The sequence below is a fragment of the Hoplias malabaricus genome, chromosome 1 (genome assembly GCF_029633855.1).
Source record: "Hoplias malabaricus isolate fHopMal1 chromosome 1, fHopMal1.hap1, whole genome shotgun sequence".
Classification (NCBI taxonomy): Eukaryota; Metazoa; Chordata; class Actinopteri; order Characiformes; family Erythrinidae; genus Hoplias; species Hoplias malabaricus.
Genome location: NC_089800.1, coordinates 47,149,326 through 47,166,242, shown reverse-complemented (window position 1 = coordinate 47,166,242; position 16,917 = coordinate 47,149,326). Strand labels below are relative to the sequence as shown.

At 37.3% G+C, this 16,917-nt stretch overlaps 1 protein-coding gene across 1 annotated transcript; it reads left to right on the top strand.

Annotated features, from left to right (window-relative positions):
• The first annotated feature begins 2,397 nt into the window (after positions 1-2,397).
• wsb1 (WD repeat and SOCS box containing 1) lies at positions 2,398-15,848 on the top strand. Its single transcript, XM_066664789.1, has 9 exons — positions 2,398-2,803; positions 4,183-4,351; positions 5,769-6,040; positions 7,824-7,955; positions 8,711-8,811; positions 11,812-11,984; positions 12,159-12,272; positions 12,916-13,023; positions 13,585-15,848. The coding sequence occupies exons 1-9, from the start codon at positions 2,764-2,766 to the stop codon at positions 13,745-13,747; spliced, it is 1,272 nt and encodes a 423-aa protein (XP_066520886.1). The 5' UTR covers positions 2,398-2,763; the 3' UTR covers positions 13,748-15,848.
• Positions 15,849-16,917: the final 1,069 nt, after the last annotated feature.

Genomic DNA, 16,917 nt, shown 5'->3' with positions numbered 1-16,917 from the left:
GGGATTTTCTTTAGAGCAGTGAGGGAATGTGTGTGGGCAAGAATGTGACTTCCTTTGTCATTGTTATTTAACATAAACTTAGTGTGATACTTGCATAGTGGGAGATCACAGATTGTGTGGTCATTAACTGCTCCCGTCAAAGCTGTTTCTCGGTCAGAACAGGGATTAAGTATATTTTGTGCCATTAATGCAATGCATCTTAAAATATCTTTGCAAAAGGAGTTCAATTTAATTTAAATTTTTGTGGGGGATATCACCTCTAAACTTTTTTTTGTTTGAAACATATTTGGCTGTGAAAATATGACGTATATTTTTAAAAAGTCATTTGGGTTTTTTACCCGCACCATTCTCCCAAATATTAAATCCAGATTTTATTGTTTAATTTTAATAAATGTATTAAAATTGTTTGGGTACTGTTAGATGTCAGAAATAGAACTACAAATATATTCTAACTTTAGGTGGATCAGATGATCTATGGCATTTTGCTTGTCAAAATAAATTTAGTTATTTGACAGTTAATTATTATTCAGTTTTAAGGTTGCTATGGTAGTCATCTGGTAATATTCAGGCAGTATGAATTTGGAGAACAGTAATTTTGGAAAGAGCAAAAGCATTATCTGAGGTATGATGACCTGTACTTGTTGTAATATTATTTGTTTAATTGTTCATTTGAGGTGTAAATTAACTGTAAATCAATGTCACATTATCAAATGACAGTAATATCCATACGTGTCTCCCACTTGGCCTTTTCACGCTAACACATTTATCCTCTCAGGGAACCTGCTCTCATTTAACTTTGTGGTACAAGCACAACTCGAGTAGACGTAGAACTGATAACAGAGCAGAGGCTTTTAGAAAGGTTCATGTAGCATATTATGAAATGCTTTTTTTAACGCAATAAAAACTATGATTCTAACCAAAAAAATTTTTACAAAGTAAAGCCGGAGTAAAATATTCCAGAAATGTTTGTCCTCCAGTATGTTAATGTTTTCTTTTTAATTTTGCTGTATTCTTCAGTTCATACCTAAATTCTCCATCCATTTCAGTGGTCAGTGATGAAGGGTGTTAGGTTAGGTTGAGTCCATTTTAAACGGTGGGGACAGTTTATAGTGAGTGTACAGTGTTGAGTAGTGGTGTCAGTGGAATGTAGTTTTGTGATTTTAAGTAGAAGAAAATATTCACTTTTCATCAAATCTCATGATCTGAGGTAAATCATGTTAATAAACTTCTTAAAGAGAAACATATTACTGTTTTTTTTTCCCTTTTGTTTTAAGAAATAATTCCTCTTTTCAGGGACTATGACTGTACTGCCCCACCAATAAGTGTGATGGTTCTGTAATCATCATTCTCTCATTAGCGTTTCCAGATCCAAACCTTTCTTACAATCCAGAGATGTTTATTAGTTATTGAAATGAGTAATAAACTTGTTATATATTCTTATAGTCTTATTGTGTTCTTATTTCAATTGTCTCAGGTTTTGCTGTCATTAAAATATATCAGTAGTGCTTTCAGTGCCTAGAAAAACTTATAAATTCAAGTAGTATTTGAGACTTTATGAAGTCTGATCATTAGAAGCAATGTAATCCTTTTATTATTAACTGAGGGAAAATCCCAGTGCCCAATTTCTGTTTCATTCACATTGTCAGTCCCTTTGAAACTGAGTTTGTTTTAAAGGTTAGACATAGGTTTGTAGCCATAAACATTATGTAGGTAATTTATACACTTGGAAAATAATTTTTATACAAAACACAAAAATGTAATCTTAAAATTTAAAATATTTCAAGAACTTCAAAGTTTGTATATTTATATGGTTGAGGGCAGGGAATACTGCAAGTGAGACTACTCCAGGAATGAGTATGTTAAACCTCAAATAAATGCTTAGTTTATGCACAGATCTAGAAAAGCAAGGACCTTCCATCCATGTTTAAACCATATAGTGTATATAGGTTTCAACCATACAGGCTGTACCTGTTGAAATCACATCAGTCAGTGGCGACCATAGAGCTGTTCCACAAGATAGATGAGAGAAAGCCCAATGTTATGGACTTTGCGGTAAGAATGTCCATCAGATATTTTCTTATGAGACACATTCGGCTTGAGGCTTAGATTATCTGGCTAAACTAAGAAACCTAGCTACGTGAAATACGCCTCTGGACAACTGATATTAAAACTGATGAGTAGAGATTGAATTTGGGTTTAGAAGCTTCTATCATGCGCTCGTCATTCAGTCTCTGTCTAACAGAGAAGCACAATAACCCACATTCATTCAGCGCGCAGCCAATCAGGGCCCCAGGACGCTTGCTTACGCACGATTCAGAGGGAGGGGCTTTTAGGTCGCCACGGTAACCTGATGACGTGTCCATGCGCCCTCCATTGGTTGAGAGGGAAGCAGCAGAGCGGCCATTAGATTAGAGCGAAGACAGGCGTAGGCAGTGGAGCAATCAACGGATAAACGGGAAGTTTTCGTGGGTTTACGGCTGAACTCGAATATTTGTGCGCCTTAGTACACATTCGTGATAACCTGTTCTCTGAATTGACTGCTGTATTGTTTAATTTAGCAAAGGAGCTCCGTCACTTCCGTGGTTTTTGTTATGTTTGTGAGCTTTAGACGAGCTCTAAGCTGAACCACAGCGTATACGTGCGTCCTTTCGCATTCCTCACATTACTCCGGCGACGCTCCTCAGCACCAGTGCTTCTCCACTTTCAAGGCTTCATCTCGGTGAAATACAGAAGACTTCTTTAAAGAGACTTGTTTCTATTTAGATGGCAAGCTTCCCAGATTTTGTCAACGAAAGTCAGATAAGTGAGTTGTAGTTTATTTACGAGTTATGGGATGTGGTCCGTGGGTCGGGTGGGGGGAAGGGGCAGTTAGACTGTGTGCGTAAGTTAAGTTGGTCTCGGTATGAAATGATTATTGGTCAAATTACGTTTTCAGAATTGTTTCATAGCAATTCTAGTATTTTTGCAGTTATATATCTACTTGTCCGTTTTCAGTTTTAAAGTAGCAATGTTGTAAACAATTGTGAGTTGTAGTATTCGACTATTGTTAGCTAAAATTTTGAAAACTAACCAGCACTTTATGAACATTACACAGCAACAATGCGGTTTTGAACCTGTTGATTTTGTGATGTCACAAAACGGACAAATCTGACTAGCCAGACTAGTGATTTTTAGCTCCGCCCACGTTCTCAGGCGTTTCAAATTATGTTTTAGTACAGATGCTCACTCCAGGCTCATCTAAGATTGATCGTGCTCCAGCAACCCCTCTCTCGCGATTGAGCAGTGGTTTTCACTGGCGACTGGGGTGTGACTGCGGCACGGTGACTCACGCCTGTATTTACTAACACAGAAATAACAATCATTAACTTCGATAACACGTCGCCTATCTTATCTTTCATATTTCGCCTCAGCTCATGGCTGTTTTGTTTTCTGAAATTTGGCTCGGTCATTTCCGAATGATCTGTGCTGTTAGTTGAACAAGTCAGACCGTTTCCCAGCGCCGCCCGCTTTCTGTCCTAATGTTCTGTTCCACCTTAAATAACAGGCGCTGGAATCTATCTGCTGCATTGTTTAAAGTAAAACGGAAAATTCAACTAAGAAACCTACTTTATTTTGTAAATAAAACCACCTCATTTTATAGAGAAACCAGGCAATTCCCTGAAACCTCTTAGTTTAAATATGTAATTATTAATGGAAGAATAGTTATACATCTGAAAAGGGCTTTACCTCTCAACTCCCTGCATGAAACGTTCCACCTTGAATGGATTTTTAATCTAGTTCTTAGCCACAATCTTAACACAAAATTGCAAGATCTCAAAAATTGCAGAGTCTCAGACACTATTTGTAATTGTTTAATGTCAATAGATTATAGGCATCAAGCCTTTCACATTTCAAAAATGGAATTATGCACACATGTGGAAACTCCCTTTAAAACATTCCCACTTTATATTCTAGAAGAAATAAAGAAACTGCAAGATAATTTCCCTTCATTCATTATATACTATTTATTATTTTAATTTTTGTGTTGGTTTATGTTTGAATCAATCAATCAATATTATTTATATCCTCAACTGTGCTGTTTTTACCCACCACACACACACAAATAAAGATTAATGTTGAGGATCTCAGAAAACTTGAAATATGCCATGAATCTTACTGATTCTCTTAATTTGCCTGTTATAGGTAAAGCTAAGTTCGTTGGAGAACTTTTAGCTCCTGTTCCTCCCTTTGACCAGAAGTCAGGACGAGAAACGTGGACTGTAGCTTTCGCCCCTGATGGTTCGTATTTCGCTTGGTCTCAAGGACATCGCAGCGTAAGGCTTGTACCATGGGCAAAATGCATAAAAAACTTGTGAGTACATGCAGCTTTCTTTCATTTCTCTATTATGTCCTGTCTTTCCTTCTGCACTTTAACAGTGAATACATTAAGACAAATTATTTTAAGCCTAAAGACCTCTGACTGTCCTGTGCGGAATTCAAATTCTTAATCGGTTCATGTGTTTGTTCTATGGTTAAACCTGTTTGTTTGATTTGGCAGGTTTTTCTTTCTTGTTTACTTCTGAATAAACTTTGTGGTTGGTTGTTTATGCACATCCCTAAACCGGTTCACTTGCTTCACTAATAATTTAACTTTAACTTGATTAACTTTGATAACATGTCGCTTGTCTTATCTTTTCATATTTCACCTCAGCTCATGCCTGTTTTATTGTCTGAAATTTGGCTCTGTCGTTTCTGAATGACCTGTGCTGTTAGTTGAACAAGTTAGCCGTACCGCCAGAATGTGCTCCACCATCGTCCATTTTCTATTCAATTTTCTGTCCCCCCTTAATAACAGGCGCTGGACTTTATCTGCTGCATTGTTTAAAGTAGACTGTGGTCGGTCATTTACAAACGTTGTGCCTAAACTGGGTCACCTGCTATATAATTAATGAAACATTAAAATTCCCTCTAATGTCTGTATTTAATTTTAATCTATTACTCTATAACTGTACAATGTACAAATACTTGTCAGGTAGTTGAGTATAGTGTGTGTGCATTAGTTACAGTTATCACAGCTAACCATCAGTTAATTCTAGCATGTATTCTGAATAGAAAATTCAATATTCTATTTATATTTCTCATAATATTCTCAAAATACATGTTTCTACACACATGAATGGTTTAGTGAACATCTAGAAGGAAACATTGTTATTGTGTAATAAGAAGTGAATGATGATTATCATGATGATAAATGGATAATAATAAGTGCAGCTACCAAAGTGTCTTGCTCAGGTTGCTACTTCTAGCCACCTCTACACAAATAAACTTTGTTTTGGTTAAAGTTATCTGGCCTTGAAACTGAATATATTCAATGAAAACATAAAAGGCTACTGTTCCAGTGCTGGCTGCCAAGCACACGTGGCATGTATTATCAGCTGCTGTATGCCCCTTCTCTCTACAGTAGCCTACTGCAACATTCCAGAATTTCAATCCAAATTAGTCTTTGCAATTAGCTTTTCATGTATTGTTTATGAATACTGAATTTTCATTAACGATACTAGGAAGACATAATGTCATCCATATAAGAGTCACTAGTACAGCTTATGCAACATTTGTGTGACTTCCTTTAATAGAATTTAAACTTTGAACCTAATTTGATAAAATTGGCAACAAGGCTGTTTTTTGGTGTTATGCATGGATAGCTCAATTGTGAAAAATTAAGTTTGTACAACACAATCTGCAGCAAAATGCACTTGGATCACATTAAGTTGTCCTGGTTCCTTTTGCAGCTCTATGAGGAAGGAGGAGAGATTGAATGGAACTGGACCCAGGCGATTGTCGCGTCAGGGCAGTGAGGGCACCATTTTCCCCGAAGAGACCAGAGAGCACACGATCGACTGCGGTGACATTGTGTGGGGGTTAGCCTTTGGCTCATCCGTCCCTGAGAAGCAGAGCCGATGTGTGAACATCGAGTGGCATCGCTTCAGATTTGGCCAAGATCAGCTGCTCTTAGCCACTGGTCTCAACAACGGCCGCGTCAAAATCTGGGACGCATATACAGGTGGGAGTTTTTCTGAAGTCTTCTGATAGCCAAAAATGTTAATTTTATGTTTTTTAAACACCAGCACAATTCTCAATTCCTGTCAATACCAAAAATACCCTGTAGGTCATTTATGTAATTGTCAATCAACAAATAAAATACAAGCTCTCATATACATTGAGCATTTAGTTCTTTTTGAGCTGAGCGTTTAATTCTATCCTAGTTTGGAAACAGTTAAGATGACAGAGATTTGCTTTACACCTTAATATGTTTGCAGTGCTCTTTTTCATGTGCTACAATCCAGGCATCAACTTTTCCCTCACCAAAAGAGCAGCAAAACCTGTAGCCATTTAATACAAAAGACTTTTTATCTGGGCTGCCCTAAAATTAAACTCTTAGGCACAAATATCCCTCTCTGTGAAAGTAACAGATGTGAAATAAGGTCATTATGATTCCCTCCACCCTTGTCTCTGGTTATGTAACATGTTTACGTGATGAGTTTTAGCATGGCTTTTTTAGGTTTAACTTCTCTTTCACTTTTTTTATTTTAGAGATTTTCAGAGATATAAATCTGTTGGCAAGCCTTGATGGCATTGGCTTTCAGCAAGCTGTTACACATGGTTATCTGGTAAATCTGTTCAGGATTGTTCAGCATGTCGTGAGCACAGACTTGTGGCATTCCTTTTTCTTTCAGGTTTTTTGTTGCCTAGTTTTCAGTTATTCTGGCTACTGGAGGAACCTTTTTTTTGCCTGCAATACTTGTCCCTAATGAATGCCTCTTAGTGTTTAATGCTTATGTTTTAGCAGAAACCTTGGTTTGAAAGGTCTATGGTGCTGTGGCTCAAATAAACACTACAACCCAATGTTAACTGTAAAACCGTTTTTCTGTGTGCTGAGAGTGGAGGATTTCTGGCCTCATTATTTATGACCTGCCAACTGTGCAGTACATTCATTGGTGGGAAAAGTGTGTTTAAGGGGTAGACCCCAGAAACTGCACTATTATTGGCTGGCCCCAACTGATTTACAGCTGTGTTGTTTTCAGCAAGATATACTATCTCCTCCTAATCTCTATGTAGAATCACAGTGTGATGAAGATCCATTGCACGCACTCAAATTTCTTAATGCGCAACAGCAGTGGACAGTAAGTCCATCCACATCACCAACTCTGAAGCATTTTAAATGGTTTAAGGTATCTTTCACTGGTAGCAACGTAAAACATTGACTGCAAATGTCCTTGGGAAAAGAAAAAATGCTAAATATTTTTGTCCCTGGCCCCAAAGTACACATTCGCCTCACATGGATTCCTGATCATTGTTGTTTTCTTGTGTGAAAGACAAATGCAGATAATTCAGATAAAAAAAAATACATCCTGTTCTTCCTGAGGAAGGTGTGTGTGTGTGATAGTATTTATGCTTGTGTGTGCATTTCTCACTGCTGTTTACCTTTGTTTCTCGTCATTTCACTTCTATGAAATGTTAAATGGAGACTTGCATATTCCACATATGAACACTCATTAAAAAAAAAAAAGTATAAAAGTTTTAACTTCCAGATTATCTGTTCTGTTATGTGCTGTTTAACCATTGTGCCTCAAAAATCAACTAGCATTATTCCTCAGATAATTTTTCTACATGTGTTGATTTTTAAGGCTTTGGTTGACGTAGTCCAAATTGATTGATATGAACTTTGTCCAATAAACAGAGCACGACCAACTTGGACTTGGCAACAGTTTTGTGGGGGGTTTCCTCCCTTTTTTTTTTTTTTTTTTTTTTTTGTTTCTAATGGCTAATTGTTTCCATCTCTCTAGGAAAGCTTTTATTGAACCTGATGGATCACACAGACATTGTGCGAGATCTAACATTTGCACCTGATGGCAGCCTTGTGCTGGTCTCAGCTTCCAGAGACAAGACACTCCGGGTTTGGGACCTCAAGGATGATGGTGAGAATGAAACATTTTAATCTAAAACATTTTTTTCCAGACTGCATTTCTGAGAACTGGGAAAGCTTTAAAATATGAAAAGCAGTCACCTCTATTTGGTTATAGGATCAACCTTTTCAGTTTTGTGAATATATTAAATGTAGCACTTAAAGTGTCAGTAGTCCAGCAGCCTTTAAGGTGTTCATTGTTCAGATGTTAATTCCCCCAACTCAAGCACACAACATGTAGCATTTCATATCTCAGATCTAGGAGTCCTCCAGTTTACTGCCAAAGAAAACTAACCAGACTTAAGCTAGTTAAGTACCTCTAATTCAGAGCAGGAACCACAAGACTCACTGCACTTTTTTAGTAATATTCTCTTGTTAAGTCTTAGTTTCACTAAGACAATTTAATCTTCTTTTGTTGAATGTTGAGGTCAACAGTAAACATTCAGCATACCTCTACAGTTTGCTAGGACACTTTATTAATATAAAAAAGAAGAGGTAACCTAGACTTGAAGGGATACCAGTGCTTTGATTTGGCATTGTATTATTACATACAAGATGCTGTTAAAAAAAACTGGTCAACCATGCATGCTGATGTTTCTGTCAGTGATTATGAGCCAGTAGCCATCTGTTAGCATCATCATTGATGTAATTTTCATATTCCTGAAATGTTTAATTAATTCATATTAAAATGATTATAAAGGTATTAAAGTAATGGTTCCTTTAGTCAGGCCACAGATGTTGATACAGTCTTGTGTTTGGCTGATGTAGGTAACATGATGAAAGTGCTGCGTGGCCATCAGAACTGGGTCTACTGCAGCGCCTTTTCGCCAGATTCCTCAGTGCTCTGCTCTGTGGGTGCAGGCAAATCGGTATGTACTCTAGCACTTATTTTTATATTTTTTTGGGGCTGCTTGTGAGTTATTGCCTGTGATTAGTTTTTCAATGACCACTTAATGAGATTATAAAGTGAACCCTCATCCCATAATGCTCGGTGTCATTATCTATTGCTATAATCTTGCCTATTTGTGTTCTGGTACATTTTTTTTTTTGTTTGTTTGTTTTTTTGTTTTTGTTTAATTAGTTTTGTGCTTCATAATTTTGCATGTGAAGTATAAAAAGTGCCATGGCTTTGCACTTGACTCAGTGTCCCTTCTATTACATATTTCTACATAAAAATCATAAAATCACTTTATCCATGGTGAGGACCCCAGGAGTTATTAATTTCAAAAAGCAACATAGTATGCTACTTAAATATATTTGCTTTTACTTTTCTCAGAACATTAAGACAAGTCAACCATTTCCAACAACTAATGTAATAATGTAAGGGGAGCACTTTTATGTTTTTTTGTAGTTTTCTTTGTCCCTAAGAAGTAGGCAGCTGAACATATGATAAATGTGGGGGGAGGGAGGAGGGACGGAAAGCATTGCTGATCTCATCGATTATAATATTTCAGGCCTCTGAGTACTAGTTAGCTCTCCTCCGCTGAGCAGACTACAGTCGTACTGTGAGGTTGTGTGTGTCCATAAGTGTCTTGCTTTCCCTGTCCCAGGTGGAGGCAGAACTCTGTGTGTGAGTGGTTTTGAGGGGAAGTGCCGCGCTGACATTGAGCAGCCGGTGCGGAGTACGCAGGGCACGGCTGCCATCGCGGCCCCTGCTGGACGCTCATGTGCCCGTGCCCGCGCCCCAGGGGCTTCCGTGCTCCTGTCCGCAGGGGCTTCCTGTACGTAGGTGCTGCTCCATGTCTGTCTACCTCTGCTGTTGCAGTTCATACACCTTTTTATTTAATTCTTCAGTTTGTCTAAAAGCAGAATAGTTGGATTATATGGCAGAAAATTCTCCTCCCCTTCTCCATTTCTTCCCACCCTTTTGTCTTTTCACTGGTTTATTTGTTTATTTTTGAAGGGCCTAACCGATATAAAAGTAATGTTACTGAAAATTTAAGAATATACATTTGAAAGTCTAAACATATATGTTGGTAAGGTGTAATTAAACTCGGCTTTGGTTAATTGGTTAGTTGCATAGCCAAGTTGCATAAACCACTAAAGTCAGTAATAATATATCGTTTGGGCCCGGCTTTTTACTAGCTTTCTATCACCTGTACATATTTCCCTATTTTTCAATTCTTTGTCAGTTTGAGCAGATCCCATCTATTCTGCTGTATATGTAGAAATCAGGCAGTAGTGCACAGTCACTTATTAGTGCCCTGGCTTAGGGCATCCACGGATTCATGGGCCGTGGTGGCTCGCTGCTGGTGTGCTTTTTATTTTTTTATTTATTTATTTATTTATTTTTTTTTTTGGGAAAAATTCAGACTATTTTTTTGTAATGGAGTTAGCAGCCCAGGGCTTATGGCATTTTCAGCATCTGTGGAAAATGAAAGGGCTCTTTTTGTCACGTCGGGCTCTACGCAGTTTGATAATATTGGCCTCTCTCTGCTCTGCAGGAAAATGGAGGACAACATTAACTTCTGGAAAAATTAAACATGATGTAATTTTGGTTCCCTGTTGCCTCAGAAATGGTCAAAGGGCAGTTGTTACTCCATGCCTGACCAATGGCCATTTTCCATGCTGCTTGTATAAAGGTGACAACAGAAAATTGACTGGAAAATAGCCATGAGAAAAAATTCTCTAATAACTCAGCTGTTGTCTTCAGCTTACCCAAACTGTGCAAGTGGCAGATGAAAATGTGTAGAGATTTCACTGCTGCTTCTTTATGTGCCTTGTGCCATTAACTCTTTGGCAGGTCGTAGGACCCTTCTGTCAATGATTAGAGTGTTGATTCTTCCATCCGGCAGAATATTGAGATTTTTCCCCCAAGTAAAACACAAGATGGGATCTTGGACACAGAAGCCCTTTCATCTCATGGTGCTGTGTAAGAGGGAGTGGAAATTTTATCATAACTCTGCCCTGTTACAGTATCCTTAAACCCACACTAACTCCGTATTGTCTCAGTTGTAGTTCAGTTGCAAACTAGCTTCTGTAATGGAAATGCATTATTTTGCTCAAGTGCAATGTTTGTGTAATTAAATTCTAAATAGAAAATAACTTCCAACACAATGCTATGAAGTATAAAAGAGCTTTAAGAAAAGACAAAAACCTGACATTGTTCATTTTTGTCCATGTATTTCTCACTCACCTCGTTGTGCTGGAGCAAAATGAGCTGTAGAAAAGTAATATGGAATTTTTTTATTATTATTTAAAAATAATGTAGTTTTTACATAATGCTGTATTTTGTGTTTGCCAAAGGCATCAACCTTTTGGCCATCAAATGTTCTCTTCTCTTGCAGTCTGTCTCCTTGTAGGCTTCCGCCGGCGCGGTGCGAGCCTATTGTAAACTCAAGTGAACTAAAACTCTGAAAGGGGATACCAGTGGAGTAACATTATGTTACCTTAAGTTACTACTTGTTTATATATTTATATTTATATTTTTAACCATATTTTAGTGTTAACAATTTGAGAAACACATTTTAAATGTATAATTCTTTTATTGTAGAAATTTGCATTTAATATTATATGTAATACTTATTTTAGCTCAAATGTATATTCTCAATATACAGTCTTGGTAGAAATCTTAGTAGTTATCAGTTGGATATTTGTGACTATTTAAATATTATTTAGACATGTGAAGAAGTTATTCTTTATTGACTTTGAGTGCCTTGCTGTTTGAATGGCATGTGCAAGTTTTTCCTTTTGTTTGCTGTGTACAACTTAATGATAAAATGACACTGAGCATATATTGATCTTGTTTTAATTTGACCTTAATTTTTTATCTGCAATTGCATTAAACCTGCTATGTCTGAGATGATGTAAATTCTGTATTCTCTGAGGTTGTGGTGCTGGACTATAACCAGCTTGTTTTTACTTTTCAGGTTTTCCTATGGAATATGGATAAGTACACCTTGATCCGTAAACTGGAGGGTCACCATAACGACGTGGTGTCCTGCGAGTTCTCTCCTGATGGAGCCCTATTGGCCACGGCCTCATATGACACACGTGTGATAGTGTGGGACCCTCACATTGGTACAATACTGCTGGAGCTGGGGTAAGAATAATTTATTTGAATAGTTTGTTCATATATAATGTTATTTATATGAATTATATATGAATATATTATATTTTATTTATATATAACACTACTTTTTTGTTTTCTTACCAAATTTGCATTTCTTGCCTTTCTTTGTTCTCATTTCTGTTCACATTTTTCTTTCCCCCACAGGCACCTTTTTCCCCCTCCCTCTCCCATATTTGCGGGTGGAGCGAATGATCGCTGGGTCCGCTCTGTGGCTTTCAGTCATGATGGCCAGCATATTGCCAGCATTACTGATGATCGGTAAGAAGAATGTACAAACATGTACTACAGGTGTATAGAAAATCTTGATTTATAGGTCCTTTTTCTTGCATAAATGTTAAATATTATTTCCAAACACTAAAAATGATTAAAAGTGTTTGCTGCACAGAAAGGAAGGTTGTGATTATGTGATTTTTGTTGCTGGGCCTCAGTGCTGGGGAAAAATCACATGCCCCTCTTATGACTGTATTTAACCATAGAGAGGCATCAGAAAATTCTACCCGCTTCTGCCTGAACTCGACTTGACCTGACTGCAGCTGTTTTCACATATAAAATACGGAAACATCCAGCTCAGATTCAGCTGAGGGAATTTGCCCAACATCTTGTGAATGATGATCACTCAATCTGTAAAAAGTGACCTTGAGACATGTGAAGCTTAAATGCACATGAGTCATGAAACTTTTTTGTACTATCAGTACAAAAGCATAGACAAAGCACCCTTTTGTCACCACAGGACATTTGTCCTTCGTGATTTGTGATACTAAGAAAATTTCAACCATTTGTTCTTAGTTTGTCCAGAACAGTTCCAATGCCTTTGTAAGACCAAAGCAAATGGCCAGAAGCAGTTGTAGTTTGCTGAAGTGTTTAAGGGTTTAATCACTGATTTGCTATGTCCTTTCCTCAGGTTGGTGAGATTTTGGAGCATAGACGAAAAGGCTCCCCAGGCTATTGCATCGCTCACTAATGGTCTCTGCTGTGCCTTCTCCACGGACGGAAACATTTTAGCTGCTGGGTGAGTTTCTGGGAATTTTTTTTTTTTTTCTTCCCAAAATGACTCTGAAGTTACAGAGTAAGCATTTTCTTTCTCTTTCCTTCCCTTTTCAGGTAAAGGATTTTAGATTCAGCAATCATATAATTTTAGTAGATTTAACTTGTATATTAATTTATTTTATATAAAACAATTAACATTTTCATAATCCAGCTGTCCTGATTAATAGTGTTACTTACAGAATGCTTATTTTTTTTACTTGAAGAAATATAAAACTGGTAGTTTAACAAACTACTGTTAAAAAAAAAAAAAAAAAAAACCTACGAGGGCTCGTTTTTCTATTGTAGGGAGCATTCTGAAGATACATCTGTATGATTAATGACCTTAAACTATTCAGTCTATCCAGTTTAGATCCAACTTTAAAAGAACGTACCTCTTACACAGTTCAAATCTTATTTGTGGAGGTGTATGTTAAAGCAAGATTTATTACATTTTTTTTTTTGAAATTGAAAAATACTTGATGTTTAATATTTAAAATGAAATGCTAGGCATTAACAAAATGTTTCTTTCCCTTTCTTTTTGCAGCTCTCGTGATGGTAGTGTGCATTTCTGGGCAAGTCCATGCAGCGTGGCCAGTCTGCAGCATTTGTGTCGCATGGCACTGCGGAGAGTCCTGACCACGCAGCAGGTCTACACATTGTCCATCCCTCTGTGCATGCAGGATTTCTTGGCCTACAGGAACCTGTAGTTCTGTATGCAAGAGACTACACATTAAGCCAATGAGACATTATTTCTAAGGAAAAAAAAAGACTGAGCAGGGGAAAAAGCATTTTCCTCTCTTCACACAGACCTCATGGTGCTCAGTGAGGTCAAACTTTTGTATTTATTTTTTTAAATGTTAATAGAGCTTGAAGATTGCCTCTGTACTTTTTTGTTTAAGATATCCACACCTCACTCGTATCAGGCAGTGGCCTTTAGACAGCCTTATCATATCAATGTCTTTTTTTTTTTTTTTTACTTTTTGTTCCTTCATTTGGCTCTTTTGGTTTACGTTTTTCTTTTCTCCTCGCAACCACTTGTACAAAACCTTACAATGCAACTTTGAAAAATGGAAAACAGTTGGAATCTCCTCTTTTTGGCAGGAGATGTGAATAGTTGATAACTGCACTGAAGTGCTGCTTTCTCTCAAGCATAGCCGAGAGATGTACACTCCAGAAATAGTGAGTTATAGGGAGTTAAAGGAAACATTTGGCCTTAAATGCTGTGGTTTGACTGGTCATTACTGAAAGGCTCTAATGGTCTTTGTAAATGTAGAGGGCTGAAATATATTGTGCAAGCATGGTCTCCTTTTTAGGATTGCATTTAGAAGATCAGGGACGCAGGCAGTGCCTCCCCTCTGTGTGCCTCTTTAGCAGAAAAGAAATTCCCAGTGCTGTATGCTCAAAATTCACTCTCAAATGCCTCAGTAACAACAGCCTACTATTCATTTCCATAAAACCCAAAAAGAATAAGTCATAAACTCATGGGATCTTTTTTCCTCTCAATTTGTACAAATTTTTTTTACCTGTACAGAAATTTGTAAAGACATGTTTTAGCTGCGTGTGTGTGTGTATATATATATATCGTCGCCATCCAATTAAAAACATAGTGAATTTAAAAAGGTTGTATTCCAACTCATTTTGCAGCCTTTGTATTGGTCAATTCATCATGAAATTTACACGCCATGTGAAGGCCAGCTGCTGTGTTAAATGATGATAGTAAAAAAAAAAAACATCAACAGAAATGGAGATGCGTGTTCTTAATTGGACAGCGACATACGATATGCTGTTTTAAATTTTTTTTTTCCTGTGTCTGAGATTGAGGGATGCTTGTACTGCTTTATGCATAGTTCTTATTTGTACTGTGATTCTAGTTGAATGACCCAAATCTCATGTTAGATGAGACTTTAACCTTGCTCTAGGCTGATTGTGGAATGGGGAAGATGGAGTTGGTAGCAAGAAGAAATGTGTTCCCGCACCTTCTTACAGACGGAGGCTTCTAAATAAGATCTGGCCTACCTATATTTATTGTGTATTTATATGTACAGTGATTGTTAACCATGAAATGGAAGGCATCTGCATTTAATCCTCTGAGCTTCTGCAGTCTGAACTGGACCAGCATGGTGTTAAAGATGATTGTCTTGTCTCATCTACCTCCTAGATTCACATGAGTGACAAGTAACATGGATGCTCAGAGGTCATTCACTGCATAGTGGGAACATTATTAGCTGTGTGGTAATAGATTGTATGGATTGATGAGTCTGGTGATATGGTTTTCAGTCCTTTCTAGGTGATGCAATGAAAAGAATGGAAGTTCAATGTAAGGTGAATTGTCTTTTTGTAGTTAAACAATCTTGGCAATAACTTGCATTTGTTGTAACAGTTAAAGCTGATGCCAAAGAACATTTTCTTTATCATTTGTTGGCACTCAGTATTTTTCTGCCTTTCTTCCCCTCCCTTAAATATATCTGGCTGAAACTTGAATATCTTAGACATTAGTCTTATGGCTATTTCTTCCTGCTTGTAAAAGAATGCTAAATAATAATTGGCCTTTTTTGTTCTGTATCTTGGAGGAATGCAGTCAAATCTCTCAAATCATCAGCACTGTCAGCTCCTACAGCATGAAGTAGTTGTCATCTGTCAATTTTGTTAAGCAAAACGTTTCAACTTCTTTGTTCCTCCTTGCGAAGATAAAACACAATCCTTAAAATATGCTGTACACAATAGTAGCAATTAGTCAGAGGAATGTACTTCTGTTTTGTAGTTGAAATAAAGACTTCAGATTAAAAAGACTGTGTCTGCTGTTACAGAATACACTGCATTAGTAGCTCTCTCCTCACAGTGGGACACTGACCCTGTCTCTGCCTGTGTACACAAGCAGTGAGATTACTGTGAGATTTCACAGCTGTGGTGGACTTCCACAGAGGGGGGGCCCTGCTTCAGCAGCCCAAATGGTGAAAAACAATTCCAAATCAAAATGTCCCACAGCTTGAGTGTGAGACACTAGCTGTACAATAGAGAGCTCACAGACGCTGGGAAGGTCCATTCTTCTAATAACCATATAGCAATCAATTACGAAAATACCAGTATTTCTCAAACTTTAAGCTGACTGAGTGGAAATTTACCCAGCGGTTTGAATGTGTTTTCACTCTGGGTTTGAGAAGCGTGATGTCTCATCAGCTGGTTTATTATTGACTGAGCTGTTAATGCCATCAGGTTAAATATTAAGACAGGCAGATGACGTAAGGAAAGGGCTTAGAATCAGTGAGGTGAAATGCTCTCTCACTGTGGGGTTTGAAATATCTATAACCATTCGACTGATCAGAAGTCAGGAACCTTAAATGTCTATAGTCCATGACCTCATTACCAGTCTATGTAAACAGAACGAAATAATCTTTTAAAGCAAAGTCTAAAATCAGATTATTCAAAGGGCTGCTGTCAGGGAGAAGATTTATATATAAAAAAAAAAAACACTTTTACAGTTTCATGAAGTTAATCTCTCCAAACATTTATTTTCTTCAATTGTTTAATCAGACTTACAGAAGGTTAATTCATAGCTAAACGGTGTGAGCTGGGTGGGTGCTTTTTAATGTCTTGAACAAATAGACCTCTTCTGTTCACTGTTTAGCAATGTCATTGTTTTGTCATGATAAGAAAACAGGTATCAATAAGCATGACTTACACCAGTACACGTGTATGTGTGTGTGTGGGTGTGTGTGAAATCAAATCCAACCGGTCAAATTCTGTTGCATTCAAAAATTAATATTGAATTAGTTTTGAAATCACTTACAAATGTGTCTTGAACCTGACTGAATAAATTCAGATTTCAAGTGGAGTATTGCTGTTCATACAGCAGTATAGTTGAATCTGGTTAGTGCAG